Source organism: Urocampus carinirostris, chromosome 10, assembly GCF_059441175.1.
Source record: "Urocampus carinirostris isolate Australia breed hairy pipefish chromosome 10, RoL_Ucar_1.0, whole genome shotgun sequence".
Classification (NCBI taxonomy): Eukaryota; Metazoa; Chordata; class Actinopteri; order Syngnathiformes; family Syngnathidae; genus Urocampus; species Urocampus carinirostris.
Window position 1 is genome coordinate 13109018 of NC_142358.1, and position 20084 is coordinate 13129101.

Below are 20084 nucleotides of genomic sequence, written 5' to 3' on the forward strand. Positions count from 1 at the left end.
CTCTTACTATTGTATCCTTGTAATTGTAGTGTAACATAAGCGCCAAGTCTGCGCGACGCCGCGCTTGTTGGCTTTTTCTTTCCTTTTTCCACTCATGAAGTTTTGTGTGAAAACGCTTGAATTTCTTCCCATGTTTAGAATCAAAACATTATGTAACCATCAATTCAGGTTCAAGTCCTTTGTTTGAGGTGTGGCTTCTTGCCAGGCGCTGCTCATGTTTATCAGCCTTTACTCATAAATCGTGAGCGTGTGCACAAGCCGGTGTGTACCGTGCCTATTAGGAAGCCGGCCGGTCTTGTTCCTGCGACAAATCAGATGCTACACCTGAAATGAAATGCCTTTTTTTTATATCATACTTCCCTCTCTCTCTTTCTCCCTCTCTCTCCCTCTCTCTCCCTCTCCCTCTCTCTATCTCTCTCACTCTCTCTCTCACACACCAACACACACACACACACACACACACACACAGATGCAAGGTTTCCGACAAAATCGATGAAGCATAGGGTGCACATTTATTAAAGTCGTTCATTTTCGAGTTCGCTAGCTGTCCACCTGTGCTTGGAAATGATCATCTGCTATTTACGATCCATACCTATGGATGTGCTGTCCAAAGGTTGGAACATAAATTGCTGGACATTTCATTGCAAACACTACTTCCATTCAGTAGAGCACTGAAAACCGAAAAACATACAGATTAATCAACACAGTCCAGAAAATCATTAGCTACTCTCTGCCCAGTCTGCTGAAGCATAGCAAACAACATTATGGAGTACTCCTGTCACCCAAGCACCAACTGTTTGAGCTACTGCTCCCCGGCAGGCTCAGAGACAATTTCTTCCCCAGGGCCAACACTACCGTAACAAGCACACAACTGTGCAAAATATATACAGTGCCTTGCAAAAGTATTGTCCCTCCAAGAACTTTTTGACATATTGCCATATGTTAGGCTTCACATGTATTCAACATTTTATATTGTGCTAACAAACAAAAACTAAACAGTAGTTTCGCAATATTATTGGCCACCTTTGAGTTAATACTTTTGCTGCGGTCACAGTTTTTTTGGGGTATATATCTATAAGTTTTGCACATTTCAAAAAATGCCTGCAGGTCATCCAATGTGATAATGCACCTCTTGGTTGCTTCTCTGATTAGTTTTCTCCTTGCTTAGGGCGAAAGTGTAGAGGGACGGCCAGGTCTTGAAAAGTTTGCAGTCATTTTATGCTCTCTCCATTTTGATATTATTGCTCGAACAGCGCTCTGGGAGATGTGTGAATGATGCTTAATCCTTTTGTATCCTATTCCTGCTTTGAACTTTGCCAAAACTTTATCCCGGACCTGCCTGTTGTGTTCTTTGGTCTTCATAATGTTCTCCTTTCACGGACCTCTGAGCCCATCCCAGAGCAGGTGCATTCAAATTGTGACTAATGATAATAAGGTGCACTCTGTTTGTCATTGTTAGTCATTTGGTCGACATTAAATCATTCAGAAGTCGTTAGGGATCTTCTGGAGCCAGTTGGCTGAGCTGAGAGAATAAGAGGCCAACCTTTTTGCAACATCTACCTTTTGTTGTATGTTGGTGTAAATACAATATCAAATGTTGAAAAAAATATGGTTTCACTTCACAATTACGTCTTACATGTTGATGATTCATGGAGAATATTTTCAGTTTTTTAGCTCTAAGTTTGAAGCCTGAAATGAGGCAATACAAAAAAAAGTTATTGGAGGGGCAATACCTTCGCTAGGCACTGGATCTTGCCAATGTTTAGAAAAATGGGGAGTCATGCAGTATTTTATTTATCAACATATGTTGGAATCTTGCTGTTTAATGTATTGCACTTTTCTTCATTGCGCTATTGTTATGATGCACTTACAACTTAGGCCAGACGCCTAGCGCTACCTTGTAAATATTTTTGCCTATTTATCCTGACGTTCTTTTTCTTTTCTCTTTTCCTTTTAAATATTCATCACATGTTTATCCTGGAGTACCATCTCTAATCTCGTAGATAATGTTCACTCACTTGTTATCAATGACAATAAATTCTAATTCTACAGCTACATGGTAAAATACCACCAATTAAGTGATTGAACTCTGCCATGATCTTTGTGCCACATTGGATGTTCATTTGAGGGGAATTCGGATCCGTTCAAAAATGGCTGCTCTAAAGCCAAAATCTCTGACTTCAATCTGGGTCATAGCTTCTTGGGGAAATTTTCAAGTTTTCAGATGCGCACACTCATTTTTCATTCGTTTAGTCAGTCAAAAGGTCTGTCAGGAGCTTTTTATTCTTTCTGAGAAACCCCAATTTGTTTTAACCTCCTGTCAAAGATATCCAATTCCAATTGGGCCTCACTTTTTGCCAGCAGTCAGTAAACGTAGAAGCCCCAGAATTTAATAGTTGGTGCATCCTAGCAAAAATGAGTGACTTCCAGTTCAATACCAAGAAAAAGGTTTTGAGATTTTAGTCTTTAGGGCAAGGGTGTCAAGCTTAATGTAACTCAGGGGCCACATAGTACAAAAACATTTTGATGGACAAGTATATTTATGGCATAAAAAGTGGGCCTTAGCTGGAGGGCTGAGGGTATTTTTGGAGGCTCAAATTAATTTATGATTCACGGATGTGAGATTTGATTTTAATATGATTATAGGGGGATTAGTGTTTTTTTTTCCTCTGAAGTATTTTACTTCACTAAAATGTATCAAATATAAATTTCTAAAAATAATAATAACAATAATAATTAAAAAAAACTTCTGTAGACTGAAAAGGGAAATACAGTCTACAAACACTTATTTAAATGATTGGTTTAATGATTTAAAAGTCTTATTTTTTTATGACAATGAATACCTGAATATGGGAACTTCACTGTGATATTCCATTTTAGAAAAAAAGCTTAAGCTTCTTGAAATTTGTGCAAAGACAAATAGGTGCCTTTTTATTTTTTATCTTTCGCGTGCGTAACTTTTTTTAAAGTAAAATAATGCCGTGGTGGTTTTCCCAAATGTTCCCTAGTCTATTTAGGGTAGCTAGCAAATACTTCTACAGTGGGTGCTTTGCGGGTGGTGCCTGGCTTTGGCAACATCAAGTGTATAAATTTGAAACTGCAGGTCATTGTGGCTCATTTTTCTCTTGTGGTTCTCTCGGGATTGTTTTGCGAACCACTTAAAATGATGTGGTGGGCCATATTTGGCTCGCAGGCCATGACTTTGACACAGGCACTCTAGGGGTTATGTCTGTGACGCACAAACATTCATACAGACAAAATAATTAGACAAACGACAAACAACTGAACATGATGAGAAAGGCTGAGGCAGCTGCTTAGTAAATTTAAAGTATGGGTGGGCAAATTATGGCCCGCGGGCCACATGTGGTCGGTCAAGCTTTTTCATCTGGCCCGCCAAATGAAAAGTATAATGCCAATATATGTAAAGGTAAATAAAGTACTACTACTATTTCTTTCTGTGCCATTTTGTACCCATTGTCCCTGAGTGTGTGTACAACAGAAATACTACAACAGACATGATAAAGAAATACTACAAAATTACTACAAAACAAAATATAAAATGTAGTGCTTTAAAAACAGGGACCTAATTCAATATTTTGCTTTCATTCTGAAAAGGAAAAATACTTTAAAATAATACAAAAATACTATAAATAAATATCAAAACAGAAACACTACTACAGAACTACTTCAAAATACTACAGATACAACAAAATATTTTTACTTTTGAAGTAATACAAAAATACGACAGAATTACTAGAAAAATAACTAAACTAAAGTAATACTATAAAAATAGAACTACAATAACACAACAAAAATACTTTAGGAATACTACAAAAATCTGAATGCAAAAAAAAATACACAAATACAACTACTGTAATATTACAATACTAAATATCAAATGTAGTGCTCAAAAAGTGCGACTTCTATATTATTTTTCTTAAATTGTGAGCATTTCAAAACCAATGAGATAAAACTAGTCAATTCAAAAACAAATTTAAAGAAATATAACATGTCTGCCTTTATATTTATTTATAAATGAAAAAAATGTCTCCAGGATCAGCCCCCTGGAAAACCAAGTGCGACCCTCGACTTCAAATTGATGTAAAGATTGGAGGTTGACAAGTAATTTCAATTATTTATTTGGACATTAACTTTCGCTCAGTGTTTGGAATTCCACACTTGAAGTGAAACATTCAAATAGTTGTCCTGATGTCATCGTGTTTGTATTCACCACACCTGAAATTCCCAATATGGTTTTGCTTGGATTTATGCCAACAAACAGAAAGGAAGAAAGGAAGGAAGGTAGGAGGGCAGTGTGCGGTCTGAGTCATAACTTTTATTTCAATTCACAAACACACGTGCCCCCGTGCATAAGGTCATGCTTGCAAATGGTCTTATTGTCACGACCAGTACTAGCAGGGGACCCAAATGCGTAACATTTGACACAATGCTTTATTAAGGGTTAGGGGAAGTCAGGGCGAGAGGAAAAAGACAGCGATCTGGTGCTCGCTGGGCAGGAGGAGCGGGAAGCCCTCGCAAACAAAGCGTGGTCGGAGATCGGAACAAGTCGGGAGGCGTGACGGGAGAATGGAGCATGGTCGGGAATTGGAAGGCAAGGCAAAGCAAGTTTATTTGTATAGCACAATTCATACACAAGGCAATTCAAAGTACTTTACAGAAATGGCAAAGAGAAAAACACACAATTACAGTCAAAACATAGAAGAAAAGACATTAAAAATTTAAAATGTGGTTTTTAAGATGCATTAAAACCACAGATAAAACATAATAAAATTAAAATAAAGTAAAAGTGAAGAATGCAGATAGAACCCTTTCAGTTGTATAAGCAAGTCGGGCAGCCGGGACGGGAGATGGAGCGAGGTAAGAGATGGGAACAAGTCAGGCTGCCGGGACGGGAGACGGAGCATGGTCGGAGATCAGAACAAGTCGGGTAGCCAGGACGAGCGGGATGCCAGAGATCGGGGATCGATACAGGAAACGGAATCACGCAAGCTACGGATAGCCCGGACAGGATAACGGAGCTAGGTAAAAGAAAAGCTGATACTGCCGAAATAATGATATTATTTCACATTAACACTTCATCTCAAGTAAAAGTTAATGCCCAGTCATAGTGATACTTGTACAAACGGTTTCATTCTATGAGACAACAACAATCAATTAGTACTTGGCTAACACGGACAGAACGTTTCACCTTTGATTCTGAGTTCCAAACGCAGGTCGTGTTCTAGGCGCTAAAAGTGAACGAGACGGTCAGTTTTCACTTCCTATTGCAGTTACACAACTGTGCTGGACTTCCTGTCTTTGTTTGGCTCTTCAGCCAAGTGTGGTCTGGGCACCTGGGTCAGCACCCGCTATTTATAGATAACGCATTACTAACATGCTTGATCCTGAAAGCCCTTCTAGGGTTCCTTTAAACGTTTTCATGTGGGGATTTATGCTTCAAGTTATTTGATCTTTGGGAAAACTTCTGTACAACAGTCAATTTCTCGCAAGCAGTGTTGGGCATGTTACTTCAAAAATTAAATAGTTATAGTTACTTATACAGTAACTTCCTCCAAAAAAGTAACTGGGTTAGTGACCGAATTACTGTGTAGTAATAATAACTAGTTACCAGGGAAAGTAACTTTTTCCGTTACTTTAAAAATAAGTTGTTGTATGTTAAATTATTTGAAATTTTCAGTGTTTTCGAGTAAGTTGATTAGAGAATAACAGATAGTTGTCACAGTCCGGGTTGTCAGGTCTCTCTCTCTCTCTCTCTCTCTCTCTCTCTCTCTCTCTCTCTCTCTCTCTCTCTCTCTCTCTCTCTCTCTCTCTCTCTCTCTCTCTAACTTTCCCTTGCATTTTTTGGTCACTTCCTTCTTGGCTCTGAATTCCGATCCCACCTGGGGTCACTTGCCCTAAATGCTTTCTAATCACCTCTCCCGTTTACTATTCAAGCACTCCTGATTTCTGGGTTCTGTGCTAGTTTCATTCCCTTTTTTTGCCATGTTCCAAGGCTTCTGGTCATAGCTTTGTTTCTTTCCTGTGTACTGAACGCTTGCCTCCTTTCTCGACCAACATCAAGTGGATATCTCCGGTGATCAAGTTACTGCTGCTCCGATGCCGGATTCCCCATGAGCCGAACCGCGCTTGAAATGAAAACCATTAAACATTCCGTGTTTCTGCACTGTGCTTCCACCCCACCCCGAGCGGGTCCCTGACAGACAGGTAGTTGTGTTATATAACCTAGTAATTGCATCTCACCTGCGACAGATTCATCCTACACTTAAAGTGTAACAAGAATAAACAGTAAACTATATAATAACAATCAGCAGTTAAAAATATATAGTGAGTTTAATAAATTTAATCTAACCCTCACAACCCGAGACAACTAGTCAGGTAGACATAGCCTACTATACTTCAAGTTTTGTTCACAACAAAAGGCGATTTTAAATCAACAGTTTCACTCTATAGAATAGATCACACATTTTTAGTCAGAAAAAGAGAAAAAAAGAGAAAGACAAAGAAGCAAAGAGAAAGAGAGAAAAATGAGAAAGCGGGAAAAAGAGAAAATTAAGAGGAAATTAAGAGAAACAAATAGAAACAGAAAAAATAGAGAAATAAAGAGAGAGAAAACGTGCGTCCCTTCTCAAGGTGTCTTAATTTTCCTCATGTTGAGGTTTTTGAGTTTTTCCTTGCCCTCATGAAGCTTTTAGATCAGGGGGTGGTGTAGTCAAAGTCTGTAGTGTGCAATAATCTGTGGTCTGTGAAGACCCCTTAAGGGCTATACAAATAAACATGACTTCACAACTGCTCAAGTAGACAAATGCTACCGTACTATTTTCACAGAACAAAAGTAAAAACATTTCAATATAAAATGCGTTTAACACGGCAGCGCAAAATCAATTTACTAAACTCTCACAAGCTGGTCAAGTAGAAATAGGCAACTGCACTTCAAATATTTTGTTCACAACAAAGGTCAGCAGTAAAACAATATAAAGTGACTATCTGAAATTTATTTGTGATGTTATGTGCCTAACAACATAAGAACAACATTACCCACAATGCCACATTGTCTCCTAATGTTTATAGTTGTATGTTATGGTTTACTTCGAGTGACACGAAAGTAAACACGCGTCCACGCCAACACGCTTTTGACGGTCAGTAACAGTAAGGCCGTTGTAACAGCGGAAAATATAAAATAACGCCGTTACGTAACGCCTTATTCCAAACACTGCTCGAAGTCACTTCTATGAGATTGTTTTCAACAGAGTTTGCTTATCTGTCTTCTCTGTCCAGTGTATGTAAAATTTTTGCCCCATGTTGTGTCATGTGTTTGCTCAGCGGTTGCTTGCTGTCTCCAATATATACATAAATGCATTCCTCACAAGATTTGTTTTTCTGGTCATGGAGTGTTCCCCTTTTGGCTTGTACCAAGACGTTCCTTCAGTGTTAACAAGTTCAATGTGGATGTCGGGTCAAAAATCTTTCAAAGTTTCCCAAAACCAAATACATTCCCACCCACCTCAAGTTTTGTCTTTTTGTTACTCGCTGCACTTTTTTAAACAAGACACTTGGGTAAACTCAGGCCTTGTTTTTGGAATGTGATGCTGCTTAGAGCATTATCAGTTCTCTCTTGTCAGGTTCTGATAGCACTCGGTTTGTGTTCTGGTGGTCCGAGACAGAAAATGAGTAACTGTTAGTGTGTAAGGGTTTCCAGGAAACCTACATATGGGCTGCATATAGTAGGGCTTAATGTTTTTGTCTACTTAGCCGGGTGAAATTTACATTTCTTGGTTTGACATTTTAACCTATGTGTTATCGTATAAAGCCGGACTCAATAAGGAGTGAAATGAGTCTCTTTTTCTTTTTTGATTGGTCAAATGCATTTTTCCCTCTTAGAATAAACGTTTTTGACTTTAAATGTGTTTAAAAAGGTTTAAAAAAATATCTTTTGGTGAAACTTGAAATAATTTGTTTACCTTGTTTTTTAGGGAAACTTGTGTTTTACAATTAGTTTTTTGAACTTACGTTTTTTTCTGGTTTTTCAAAATTGGTTTGTTGTTTCATCCAAAAGTCCATATTTTAAATTTATATTTTGTTGTTTTTCAGGATTTCTGTGTTGTTTGACTTTAAGGTTGCTTAGTATGACACGTTTCAACTTTCAACTGGGTTAAAAGTTCATTGTAGTGTGCAGAAAATTCTATTATAATTTGATAAAATATTAGATTATTAAATTTGAGCATAATGTAACATTAATATTAGTAATGTACTGATCAAACAGATCCCTTTTTTCCCCTACCTATCTTTTTTCTCTCTTTTATCTTGTATTTACTTTTGCTTCTTTTTTTTTATGTTAGCTTTTCACTTCTTTTTTTACTTTTTTCTTTTTTCCCTCTAACTTTTCTTTTTCCTCTTATATTTTCCTCTTTTTCTTTTTTATGTTAGCTTTTCACTTCTTTTTTTACTTTTTTCTTTTTTCCCTCTAACTTTTCTTTTTCCTCTTATATTTTTCTCTTTTTTCTTTTGTATTCTTTTTTGCAGCTTTTTACTTATTTTTTAGTCCCTTTTCTTTTTATTTTTACTTCTTTTGTTGCTGTTTTTCATTTTAGTTTTTGCTTTTTAAAAAAAAAGATCTCAGGCATAATGTTACACAATAATGAATGGATTAAAGGCAACAAAAACAATCTGAAGAGCCTTTTGGAAACCGAGCTGAATGAGCCCCGTTCTCGAAAAAGAGACGAAACTCCCAATAGTACTGCATTCAAATTTAGCTAACAGATCCAGGACTGCAAAGTTTACCTTTACATTAAGACACGTGCCTGAAAAGATTAAAGATTAAACTACCCGTTACACATCACCATCCATTATTAAAAATAAGTTGCCAGTGCTAAATTTTCTTGTTTCCTTTTATGGAGTATAGCAAAAAAATCCACTTAAACATGGTAGTTTTGCTAACCTTTCAGTCATTTATGATATGGCCGTCTTTAGTATGCTGAATACTCCCTCTGAGATGTTTTCAATCAAGCAAAATTCAGAATGCCTTTTTTCACATGTTTTCCGAAATAGGCATAAAATAAAATATTTTCTCAAGGTTAGGAATCCCAGAGAGTTTTTGGAGCAGACGAAACTTAAGATAGTGCCCTTTATTTTAATAAACACCAAGTGAATTTATCAAAAATCCAAACATGTCATAGTTGTTGGAAACACGATGCAATTATAAAAAGAACATGTCTGCGGCACCACGTGTTGTTAGTTTAGCGCCAGAGAAAGCAAATGACGCCATGTTGACTGAGTGTTTGTTTGACCTGCTCTGGCATGAGATCAGACGCTGCCGAATTTTGCCAAACAAAACCATGCACGCTCATTTCAATGCCATTATAAACGCACAATGACAGGCACGAGTTCTTTGCAGCTATTCCCATAAACACTCCTCCCTACTTTAATCAGAAAATCATTGGAGATCTTTGACCTTTTATGGGAATTTGATTGTAAATTTTCAATCAACAAACAAAAACAATGATAGGACGTTTTAATGATATTGAAAAAAGATGAATATTTAAAGTTAATATGCTTTACAATAAATATGGCTTGACTTGACATTTAAGGGCCCGGTCACACAGCCGTTTGCGTCTGAATCACGGCCAGAAATTTCTGCCTGTGAAGCAGACGCTGTTGGACTCTTTGAGATCGCCATACAGACGAGATACAGCAGTGCTTTACACGCGGTCGAGATACAGCAGTGCTTTACACGCGGTCGGAAATTCACACGCGGTTGGCAGCGCGAAAAAGTTTTGCGCTGCTCAAAACTTTAGGGCCCGGTCACCAAGCCTTTCACGGGCCTATCGAGGCTGAATCACGGCCAGGTATTTCTGACCGTCAAACAGACGATGTTGGACGCTTTGAGATCGCCATATAGACGAGATACAGCAGTGCTTTACACGCGGTCGGAAATTCACACGCGGTTGGCCGCGCGAAAAAGTTTTGCGCTGCTCAAAACTTTAGACCACGTGTTAACCTCGGGCGGCACACGAGGTAATGACGCAGAAATTACGCGGAACGACGTGCTCTGGCCGCGGCCAAGGCGTGGTTACACATGGGTAGGATGCGAAATTTCAGCGGGTAATCGTGGGTGGAGCACGGTCATAGCATGTTCTGCGCCTGTATCGCGGTGTTATTACGTGAAATTAGCGTGTTACGCGTGTGACGGTCAAACGCCTTTCTCCGCATATATACAGCGCGATTTGCCGAGCACACGTCAGTTGTGCTCGAGACGTCAAGGGGTGGACATGGATCCCCGTCACCGTAGTGACCTCGTCTTAATCCATTTTTATTTCTTGACACTTCTTTTCATTTCATAACAAGATAATAAAATAAAAATGAAAAACTATTACAATAATAACATATTGGCTTCTTCGGTGCCATAGCTTGAAATCTTGATCTTCACGGGACTGTGTCTTGAGCGATTATGATTCTACAGCCCGGTGTTATGCCGAGAAATGCATCCCTCCCGAAATTTGCATCCCCTCGCTACTACAACCACTTTTACCTCGTTTTATCTCACTTTTAGGGAATGTAATGGCGAACATATAAACAAGTCCACTTCGTCTTGCATTTGTTGGGAATGTAATACAACATAAACGATTCCGTCTTTGTTTTTATTGTGAACGTAATCGAACGGTAATGCACACCGTATATAAATCACTTTTGAGAACTGTTATGCACTCTACCATAAAGCTTATTATGCAGAAATAAGCTTTATGGTAGAGTGCATAACAGTTTCAATACGAGCGATTTAAATAGAAAAAGGCAAAATAAACATGTTACCTGCTCAAAAGTGATTTGTATACGGCGTGCATTGCCGTTCGATTACATTCACAACAAATACAAAGACGGAATGGTTTAAGTTGTATTACATTCCCAACAAATGCAAGACGAAGTGGTTTTGGTTATATGTTCGCCATTAAATTCCCTAAAAGTGATGTAAAAGTGAGATAAAATGAGGTAAAAGTGGTTGTAGTAGCGAGGGGATGAAAATCTCGGCAAGGATGCATTTCTCGGCATAACACCGGCTTGGCAGCTTTTATACCCGTGGTCCACACGAGAAAATGACGTGGAAATGACGCGATGAGGAAGCGGAACAGTCGCCGGCGGCCGGGCATACCACCGATGAACAGCGGGTTGGCCAATTTTGCGCATTTTCCATCGCGGGCAACCACGGGCAAAAAAAGAAAAAACGCAAAATTTTACCCGCGATACAGACGCAAACGGCTGTGTGACCGGGCCCTTAAGAGAAAGCACCTCATAGTGGTAGAAAAACGCAATTTTTTAAATAAACAATATTGATTTTAAGTATGTCAAAAATGGATGACTTTTCAAAAACACTACAACAATAAAACCACAGTAATACTTCAAAACTAAATACCTAATTTAGTGCTTAAAACAAAGACATAATGTATCATTCAGCTTTATTTGTGAGTGTTTCAAAAGCAATTTGATGAGACTAATATTATCAAAACGGATATAAAAACAAGCAGTAGATGTCCGTAAGTATATTTATTCATAAATGTGAAAATTGGAAAGGTCTCCAGGACCGGCCCCGTGGCCAATTTTTCAGCCCCCAAAAAAGTTTACCCACCCTGCCTTACATCATACTGCAACATCTTATGGACAAATAATACCAGTGTTCATTTTACCTCTGAAAAGTGATGCATGTTCAAAAATCTATGGGTCCCAACTGATATCTATGGGTCCCCAAAATTTAGTGTTGTATTGAAATTGTAAATCGGCGACAAATATATAAAATAAATCTATATATTCATTCAATTTTAATCATCACCGTTTATTGATAATACAAATCAGTTATCACTTCGAGAGTTTTCATTTGACAACAATATTGTACATTATACAAAATAATATTGCTGAAATAATTATATTAATCTATATTTTCATTCAGTTTTAATCATTACAGTTAATTGGTAATACAAAGCAGTTATCACTTCAGATTTTTCAGTTCACAATATTGTACATTATACATAATAATCTCGCTGAAATATTAATCTATATTTTTATTCAGTTTTAATCATCACAGTTAATTTGTAATACAAATCAGTTATCACTTCAAGAGTTTTCAGTTCACAAAAATATTGTACATTATACAAAATAATATTGCTGAAATGTTAGTCTTTATATTCATGCAGTTTTAATCATCACAATTAATTGGTAATGCAAGGCACTTATCACTTCAGGTTTTCAGTTCATATATTCTTCGTGGTTTGCTGTCCCCCCACAGTTGTAATGCCTTCTTAAGGTCCAATTGCAGCAACAGAATTTCCATAGCTAATTTGTGGTTTTCATTGTCGTGGTCCCCATTGAATGTGCTCTTCTGAAAGTTCGTATTACGAAATGATTTATGCAATCCAGTTTTTTTGTCACGCTGGGTACACGCATCACAGAACATGTAGCCTCCATTATCATTCTCCTCATAGCGTAACCAGGAATATAATTGAGTCAATTTTGGCAGAAAAGTCCTTTTCTTGCTAGGAGTATTCTTTTGTTTATTTTCTTTCGTCGAATCGTTCGCTTCAACACACGCGCTTTCCTTGTCGGAATTATTGCCTTTGTTATCACTCTCTGTATTATGTTTCGATTTATTACTGACACTGATAAATGACCAATTTTGTGTTGATTTTTACCTAATACTGTTTTTTTCGGAGGCATACTTAACCTTTACTCGACGACAAGCACCACAACAATGACGTAATCTCGAAGCAACGAAATCTCTCTATTAATAATGTCAATTTTGTGTCAAAAAATTTGCGTCCCGGGGACGCACGTTGATTCGACACTATACTAAATAATTGAATAGAAATACATACTCTGTCTTGTCTGGCTGGCTAGCTGGCTAGCTAGCCGGCTGGCTAGCAACCTAAATACCGAAGCTAGTTAGGGGTGGCTAGAGACAAAAACACAATCACATTCACCAAACATTCATTCCCCCTTACTCTTCCCAACCTGACACTGAACATTACGCTCACAGCACAACAAAGGGTGAGTTTCTGTGCCATGCAACCCTTCATAAGGCAGAGAGGCCCGACAGCATACACTGGTTTACCTCGTCTGCATCAAATGCATCAATATCAGTCATTCTTAACTATCGTTCTCCATTCACATCTATCTCTAGTACACACTCTTGCGTCCATTAAATTAACCGACCTCACATCCAGAGCACGTTTTACCCCATCCTCCACCATATTTAGGCCTTCCTCTCATTCTATTTCCCACCACCTCTGCACTATTTACTCTTTTAGCCAAATGACCTTCATCCATTCTTTCCATATGTCCAAACCATCATTTTCATCAACACTCTTAAAAAGATCTCTCACCACATCAGTTCTTATCCTTACTTCATCAATCTTTAAGCTATCCAGTCGTGTGTCACTCCACACATACTATGCAAATATCCCATTTCAAAGACATTTCGCCTATTAAACTCATTTACTCTGAAACCCCGTGCCTCTGAGCCATAAATCACTGTAGGTGCCACATAACTTTCGTACAATCCTCGCTTTGCATCCATTTGCTGATCCCTACCATTAAACAATTTGTTCAGTACACCAATTGCTTTGCATTCTTCACCCACCATCTACTTTACATCCTCCGCCAAATCACCCACTGCTACCACATACGAACCCAAATACTTAAAACCATCTACAACCCTGCAACTTTACACCATTCAAGCAAATCTCTAATCCACCTAGCTCACTACCTCTCGAACACCTCATTAATTTACTGTTGTCCACGTTCCTTCTCTTACACCCTCCATCAAACTCAACTCCCAATTTGTTCAGTCCTGCTGCAGAGTCAGCCACCAAAGCAGTGTCATCTTCAAACAACAGCTGATTTCAGGTAGACCCACCCTCACACACTATTACTGCTCTCCCTTCTCTTATAAGCACCTCACGCACCACTCCATCAATATTAAATTGAACACACCCTTGCCTCAAACCCACTCTTACCGGAAACCACTTGCTCACTTTACTCCCTGCTCTCACACAAGCTCTACTATCTTCATTCAAGCATTGCAAATGACGCAGCAACCTGCCACACCCCCATGTATCCTCAACACCTGCCACAATGCCTCGCGATCCATTCTGTCATATGCTTTCTCTAAATCCAAAAATGCCCTATTCACTTCTCTTCCTCTTCTAAACCCACACTATTCCTCCCCAAGTACTCATTTTTCTTATACCTTGTTCTTCCAATCAAAATTCTGCCATAAAGATTTCCCACCTACTCAACAGACATATACCTCTCGAATTACTACACACCAGCCTGTCACCATTCCCTTTATACAAGGGACCCAAACATGCACTACGCGAGATTTTATTGAATACCGGTACGTTTTATTCTGGACACATTGAACACATAAGAAAAATAAAACATTTCTTCACTATTAAACCATGGTCACTGAGGGCAACAGTTTCCACAGGTGTGCTGTTAAATATAAATATTTTGTAAAGTGAGCATCTTACATCATCTATTTACCTCTTTGGTTTTCAGATGTGATGCATGAAAAGCTGAAAAGTTGTGTCGAGTCATCACACGTCTGCCGGCCAGGACATCAACGACTACAGACTCATGCACACATCAAGCGCACTCATCTCTAAAAGATTGATGAGGTCCACTTGGGCCCCACGTGGCCTAGTCTGGCGTCGATAAGGCGGCTCCCGTTTCACTACCATTCAGCCTTTGTCTCCATCCAATCAGACGAGGCACCTCAACAGGGGGTGGACACGGCATAGGCAGGGGACAATGACAAATTTAGGAACCTCGGCCATGACGGGTCGCCCTTGGGACGCCTTGACTCGGACTGGTCGCCTGGAGGAAGGGGACAATTTGTTGTTGTCAAAATGTCGGACGAGCAGGAAACCACGGAGCTGAGATTGCCGAACACACATCAATCGCAAACACATGTTGAAGACAATGTGCAACATCTCTTTCTGCAATGTGGACAGCAAGGTGGATCAGTACTTCCAGCCCACGCTCTACATTATCGTCATGGTGCTGGGCTTGCCTACCAACTGCATGGCCTTGTGGGCCGCCTACATGCAGGTGAGCATCGTGTAACCTAAAAAAACGAGTTAGAAATAAACAAGCAAAAAGGCTTGGGTTTGGGGAGCTGCATTACAGAGCGTTAGAGACCCCATGAAAGCAGACCACACCACAGCAGATGTTTATCAATTAAAAAAAAAAAATGTTATTGAGAGTGCCTTGACCTATAAAGCAAATGCAAATGCACATAGAGACACACATGCACACCCAGTACACACATACAGGGAGTGCAGAATTATTAGGCAAGTTGTATTTTTGAGGATTAATTTTATTATTGAACAACAACCATGTTCTTAATGAACCCAAAAGTCTCATTAATATCAAAGCTGAATATTTTGGAAGTTGGAGTGGGGCTTTTTTAGTTTTAGCTATTTTAGGAGGATATCTGTGTGTGCAGGTGACTATTACTGTGCATAATTATTAGGCAACTTAACAAAAAACAAATGTATACCCATTTCAATTATTTATTTTCATCAGGGAAACCAATATAACAGCTCAACATTCACAAATATACATTTCTGACATTCAAAAACAAAACAAAAACAAATCAGTGACCAATATAGCCACCTTTCTTTGCAAGGACATTCAAAAGCCTGCCATCCATGGATTCTGTCAGTGCTTTGATCTGTTCACGATCAACATTGCGTGCAGCAGCAACCACAGCCTCCCAGACACTGTTCAGAGAGGTGTACTGTTTTCCCTCCTTGTAAATCTCACATTTGATGAGGGACCACAAGTTCTCTATGGGGTTCAGATCAGGTGAACAAGGAGGCCATGTCATTAGTTTTTCTTCTTTTAGACCCTTTCTTGCCAGCCATGCTGTGGAGTACTTGGATGCGTGTGATGGAGCGTTGTCCTGCATGAAAATCATGTTTTTCTTGAAGGATGCGGACTTCTTCCTGTACCACTGCTTGAAGAAGGTGTCTTCCAGAAACTGGCAGTAGGACTGGGAGTTGAGCTTGAGTCCATCCTCAACCCGAAAAGGCCCCACAAGCTCATCTTTGATGATACCAGCCCATACCAGTACCCCACCTCCACCTTGCTGGCGTCTGAGGCGGACTGGAGCTCTCTGCCCTTTACCGATCCAGCCACGGGCCCATCCATCTGGCCCATCAAGACTCACTCTCATTTCATCAGTCCATAAAACCTTAGAAAAATCCGTCTTGAGATTTTTCTTGGCCCAGTCTTGACGTTTCAGCTTGTGTGTCTTGTTCAGTGGTGGTCGTTTTTCAGCCTTTCTTACCTTGGCCATGTCTCTGAGTATTGCACACCTTGTGCTTTTGGGCACTCCAGTGATGCAGCTCTGAAATATGGCAAAACTGGTGGCAAGTGGCATCTTGGCAGCTGTACGCTTGACTTTTCTCAGTTCACGGGCAGTTATTTTGCGCCTTGGTTTTTCTACACGCTTCTTGCGACCCTGTTGACTATTTTGAATGTAACGCTTGATTGTTCGATGATCACGCTTCAGAAGCTTGGCAATTTTAAGAGTGCTGCATCCCTCTGCAAGATATCTCACTATTTTTGACTTTTCAGAGCCTGTCAAGTCCCTCTTCTGACCCATTTTGCCAAAGGAAAGGAAGTTGCCTAATAATTATGCACACCTGATATAGGGTGTTGATGTCATTAGACCACACCCCTTCTCATTACAGAGATGCACATCACCTGATATGCTTAATTGGTAGTAGGCTTTCGAGCCTATACAGCTTGGAGTAAGACAACATGCATAAAGAGGATGATGTGGTCAAAATACTCATTTGCCTAATAATTCTGCACTCCCTGTATGCCCACAAAAATCGGCATTTATGAAATACTTTGGATTTAGAATAATAAAAGGATATTGGAACATTTTAATGAAATATTAAATTTTGATAGGAAACAAATTGTAGTAAATAATTTGTCATTTAACAAAGGTATTGAACAAAATAAATTATTTTAATTAGATAACAATAATTTGTTTTTCTGTGTTTTATTAGTTTTGTGAAAAAGTACATCATAGATGTCATAGCAAGTGCCGTTAGAACGTCCTTCATTATTTTTCCCTACGGGCAGCTGCACAGACACTAACATAGACAGCAGACAGGACCTGTTATTATCAATAGCAATCTTTAGAAAGGCATTTTTGGGAAAACTAAATCCCTCCTCTTCAAACAAATCATTCGTTTTAAAGCCACCCAGGGACGGTGTGATTCACAGACACAAAACCCAAACAAGATGAGTTTTGCCAAATTCTGATTCCTCTGACAACTAGAAATCTCGGTTATCCGAGTGGCCTGCTACCCGGACCAGGAATCCAAAAGGGATCAGGTCCACCATAGAGCTCCACATCTAGGTCGCCGTAGGAGTTGGATTACTCCTTTGATTTTGACTGTGGACAGCTGAACTTTGAGAATCCTATGGATTTAGGATTCCCTAAATTGGAGGACATCGAAATGGTGTGGCTTTTTGATAACACTCCACATCTATTTGAATTGTCATTGAAATTCAAAGTGCATTATTGAGTGACTGAATTCTCTGGCACAAAAACAGATTTAGGTTACTGTAATTCTAAAATCTATTGGTGTGCATAAAAATATGTTTTGTGACGAATAATAGTATGTGACTAGTCATCAAACTAAGAAAATTGATACATTTGGGTTAGTAAACCAAGATTAACCAAATTTAGGATTTCTCATCCATCACCTTTAACCAAATAAAAATGTTATTTTACTATTATTTAATGCTAAATGTTGTCCATGGTGTTTGTGTTTGCTCGATAAATCTTGCCACCTACAACTAGTCCCGCAGCTCCTATTCCCTCTGCCTAACAGCATTGGTGCAACAAGTCAGCAGTTGCTTTCTTCATTTTCATCTCCATCTTTATTGGGTGTCAACATCTCCTACATCCAGGTACGGCAACACAATGAGCTGGGCGTGTACCTGATCAACCTGTCGGTGGCGGATCTGCTGTACATCGGCACGCTGCCGCTGTGGATTGACTACTTCCTGCAGCGTGACGATTGGATACATGGCCAGGAGAGTTGTAAGCTCTTTGGCTTCATTTTCTACACCAACATCTACGTCAGCATCGCCTTCCTCTGCTGCATCTCACTGGACCGATACTTGGCGGTGGCCTACCCACTCAGGTTCGTTAAGGTGCGGCGTGTCAAGACAGGTGAGTACCACTTGGTGTTCTTGGCCAAATGTCGATATCACACCGGAATGTCACAGTTTGTTTTATTGGAATACCTGTCAATCTAAGCCATTTCCTCCCCTTATTAATGATTCCCATTATTAAGCAATAATAAATCTTATACTGTATTCACCTATTACTTGTATTTTCTGGAAACTTAAAAACTTGGCCAGAAGTTTTAATCTGCCTTTTATAACCCGGTGTGCCTTTTATAGAATTAATATTAGAATTGTCATCAATATCAACGTAGTGAAACATGTATGCAACCAGATTAGCCATGGCACTCCTGGGTAAAACATCTAATTAAGACTTTGAAGAAAAAAAAGCTAAAAGACTATCAGGGTGAATAGGCAAAAAAAGTAATAACAACATAGTGCTTAGAAAAACTGGCCTAAGTTATAATAATAATGCAATGAATATATAACGCAAAATACGGTGGATGAGATTGGAAATATCCACACTGCAGTATTGCTAATTACTACTCAAAGATTTATGGTAAACTGTCATAATTCTGCAATGACTATCAGATTTTTGCAATAATTGATCAATCGCTAAACATTGCTGATCAAAATTACTCAACATTGAATGCAACGAGATTTAAACCTGGGTCATGGCAGCCAGAGCACCAACACTTTACCACTAGATTAATAGTGTTATAAATGACATGAAAAGGCATTAAAGCTTTTCTCATTATTGCACTATTTTTACTCACGGTCCCAGAAACACTGATTTCCCCCTTGCGTTCTCATAGGTAAACAGTCTCTGCACCTCTTCACCGACAAATGTTATAAAATGGATAAAACAAAGTCTTTCTACAAAATACTTTACAAGATCTTTTACGTATGTACACATATTAAACCGCAACATTATTGATGCACAGATGAAGATGTTATGTTTTTTTACTTTTATTTTTCATATATTTCAATCACATTACCTGATGAGACAATAGTTGCCTATAAAAATCATATTCGTATTTCATATTCGGAAGACTGTTGCCAGAAAATATCCCCATACAGGGTTTAAAGTGGTGCAATATGATACCTCTTATTAATGATGTATCTACTATTTAGATACCGGAACATATATTGCAGTACTGTAGTCACAGCTTAACAACATGTAAACGCCTCCATTTCCGGATCACAATATGGGCATGAATGATTGAAATGGATCATGTAGTTGCATTCATTCCGCTATTATACACAAATGATTTGAACACACCATAAATATCCCTGTGTGTTTTGGGATCATATCACAGCCTCAATGAAGTAAAACAAGTTTGTGATTGTATCTCAAATAATACAGTATCAATTTCGGCAACATCACATATAACACACTGTACATGTTATGATTTGATGGTAGTGATGATGGACCCATGTGGGGGAGACATGAACTGCAGGCAGAGGTGCTCAAAACAAGGGATTGTATTTAAAACTAACAGACTAGTACAAAAGTAGCAATGAAGTTAGCACAAAGCAGCTAAAATGTACAAACAAAAACCTAAAAACAAAAAACAAACTTGACCAAGTTCAAACTAGAAACAACGACTGGAAACAAAAAATCCTAGGGTCAAAGTAAAGAAAAAAAAACAGAAAACAAACAAACCCGACATGGTGGTGGTAACGAAATGTCTTTTTTATAGGGTGCAGGATAATTGGGCACAGGTTAGATCAGTACATGTCACAAATTTTGTAGTAACAATATCAGGATCGGGCAGCACGGCAGCTCAGTGGTTAGAGCGACCGCAGCAGAGTTTTGAGGTCATGGGTTAGAATTAAGCTACCAGCCTTCCTGTGAGAAGTTTCCA

General features: G+C 38.9%; 1 protein-coding gene across 1 annotated transcript in view; it reads left to right on the top strand.

The window, feature by feature from the left end:
* Positions 1–20084, top strand: part of gpr4 (G protein-coupled receptor 4) — a 39791-nt gene that overhangs the window by 16450 nt on the left and 3257 nt on the right. The window contains exons 2-3 of the mRNA XM_088346225.1: positions 14560–15111; positions 17998–18262. Coding sequence (XP_088202351.1) covers positions 14971–15111; positions 17998–18262 — 406 coding nt within the window. The 5' untranslated portion in view covers positions 14560–14970. The remainder of the gene's footprint in view (positions 1–14559; positions 15112–17997; positions 18263–20084) is intronic.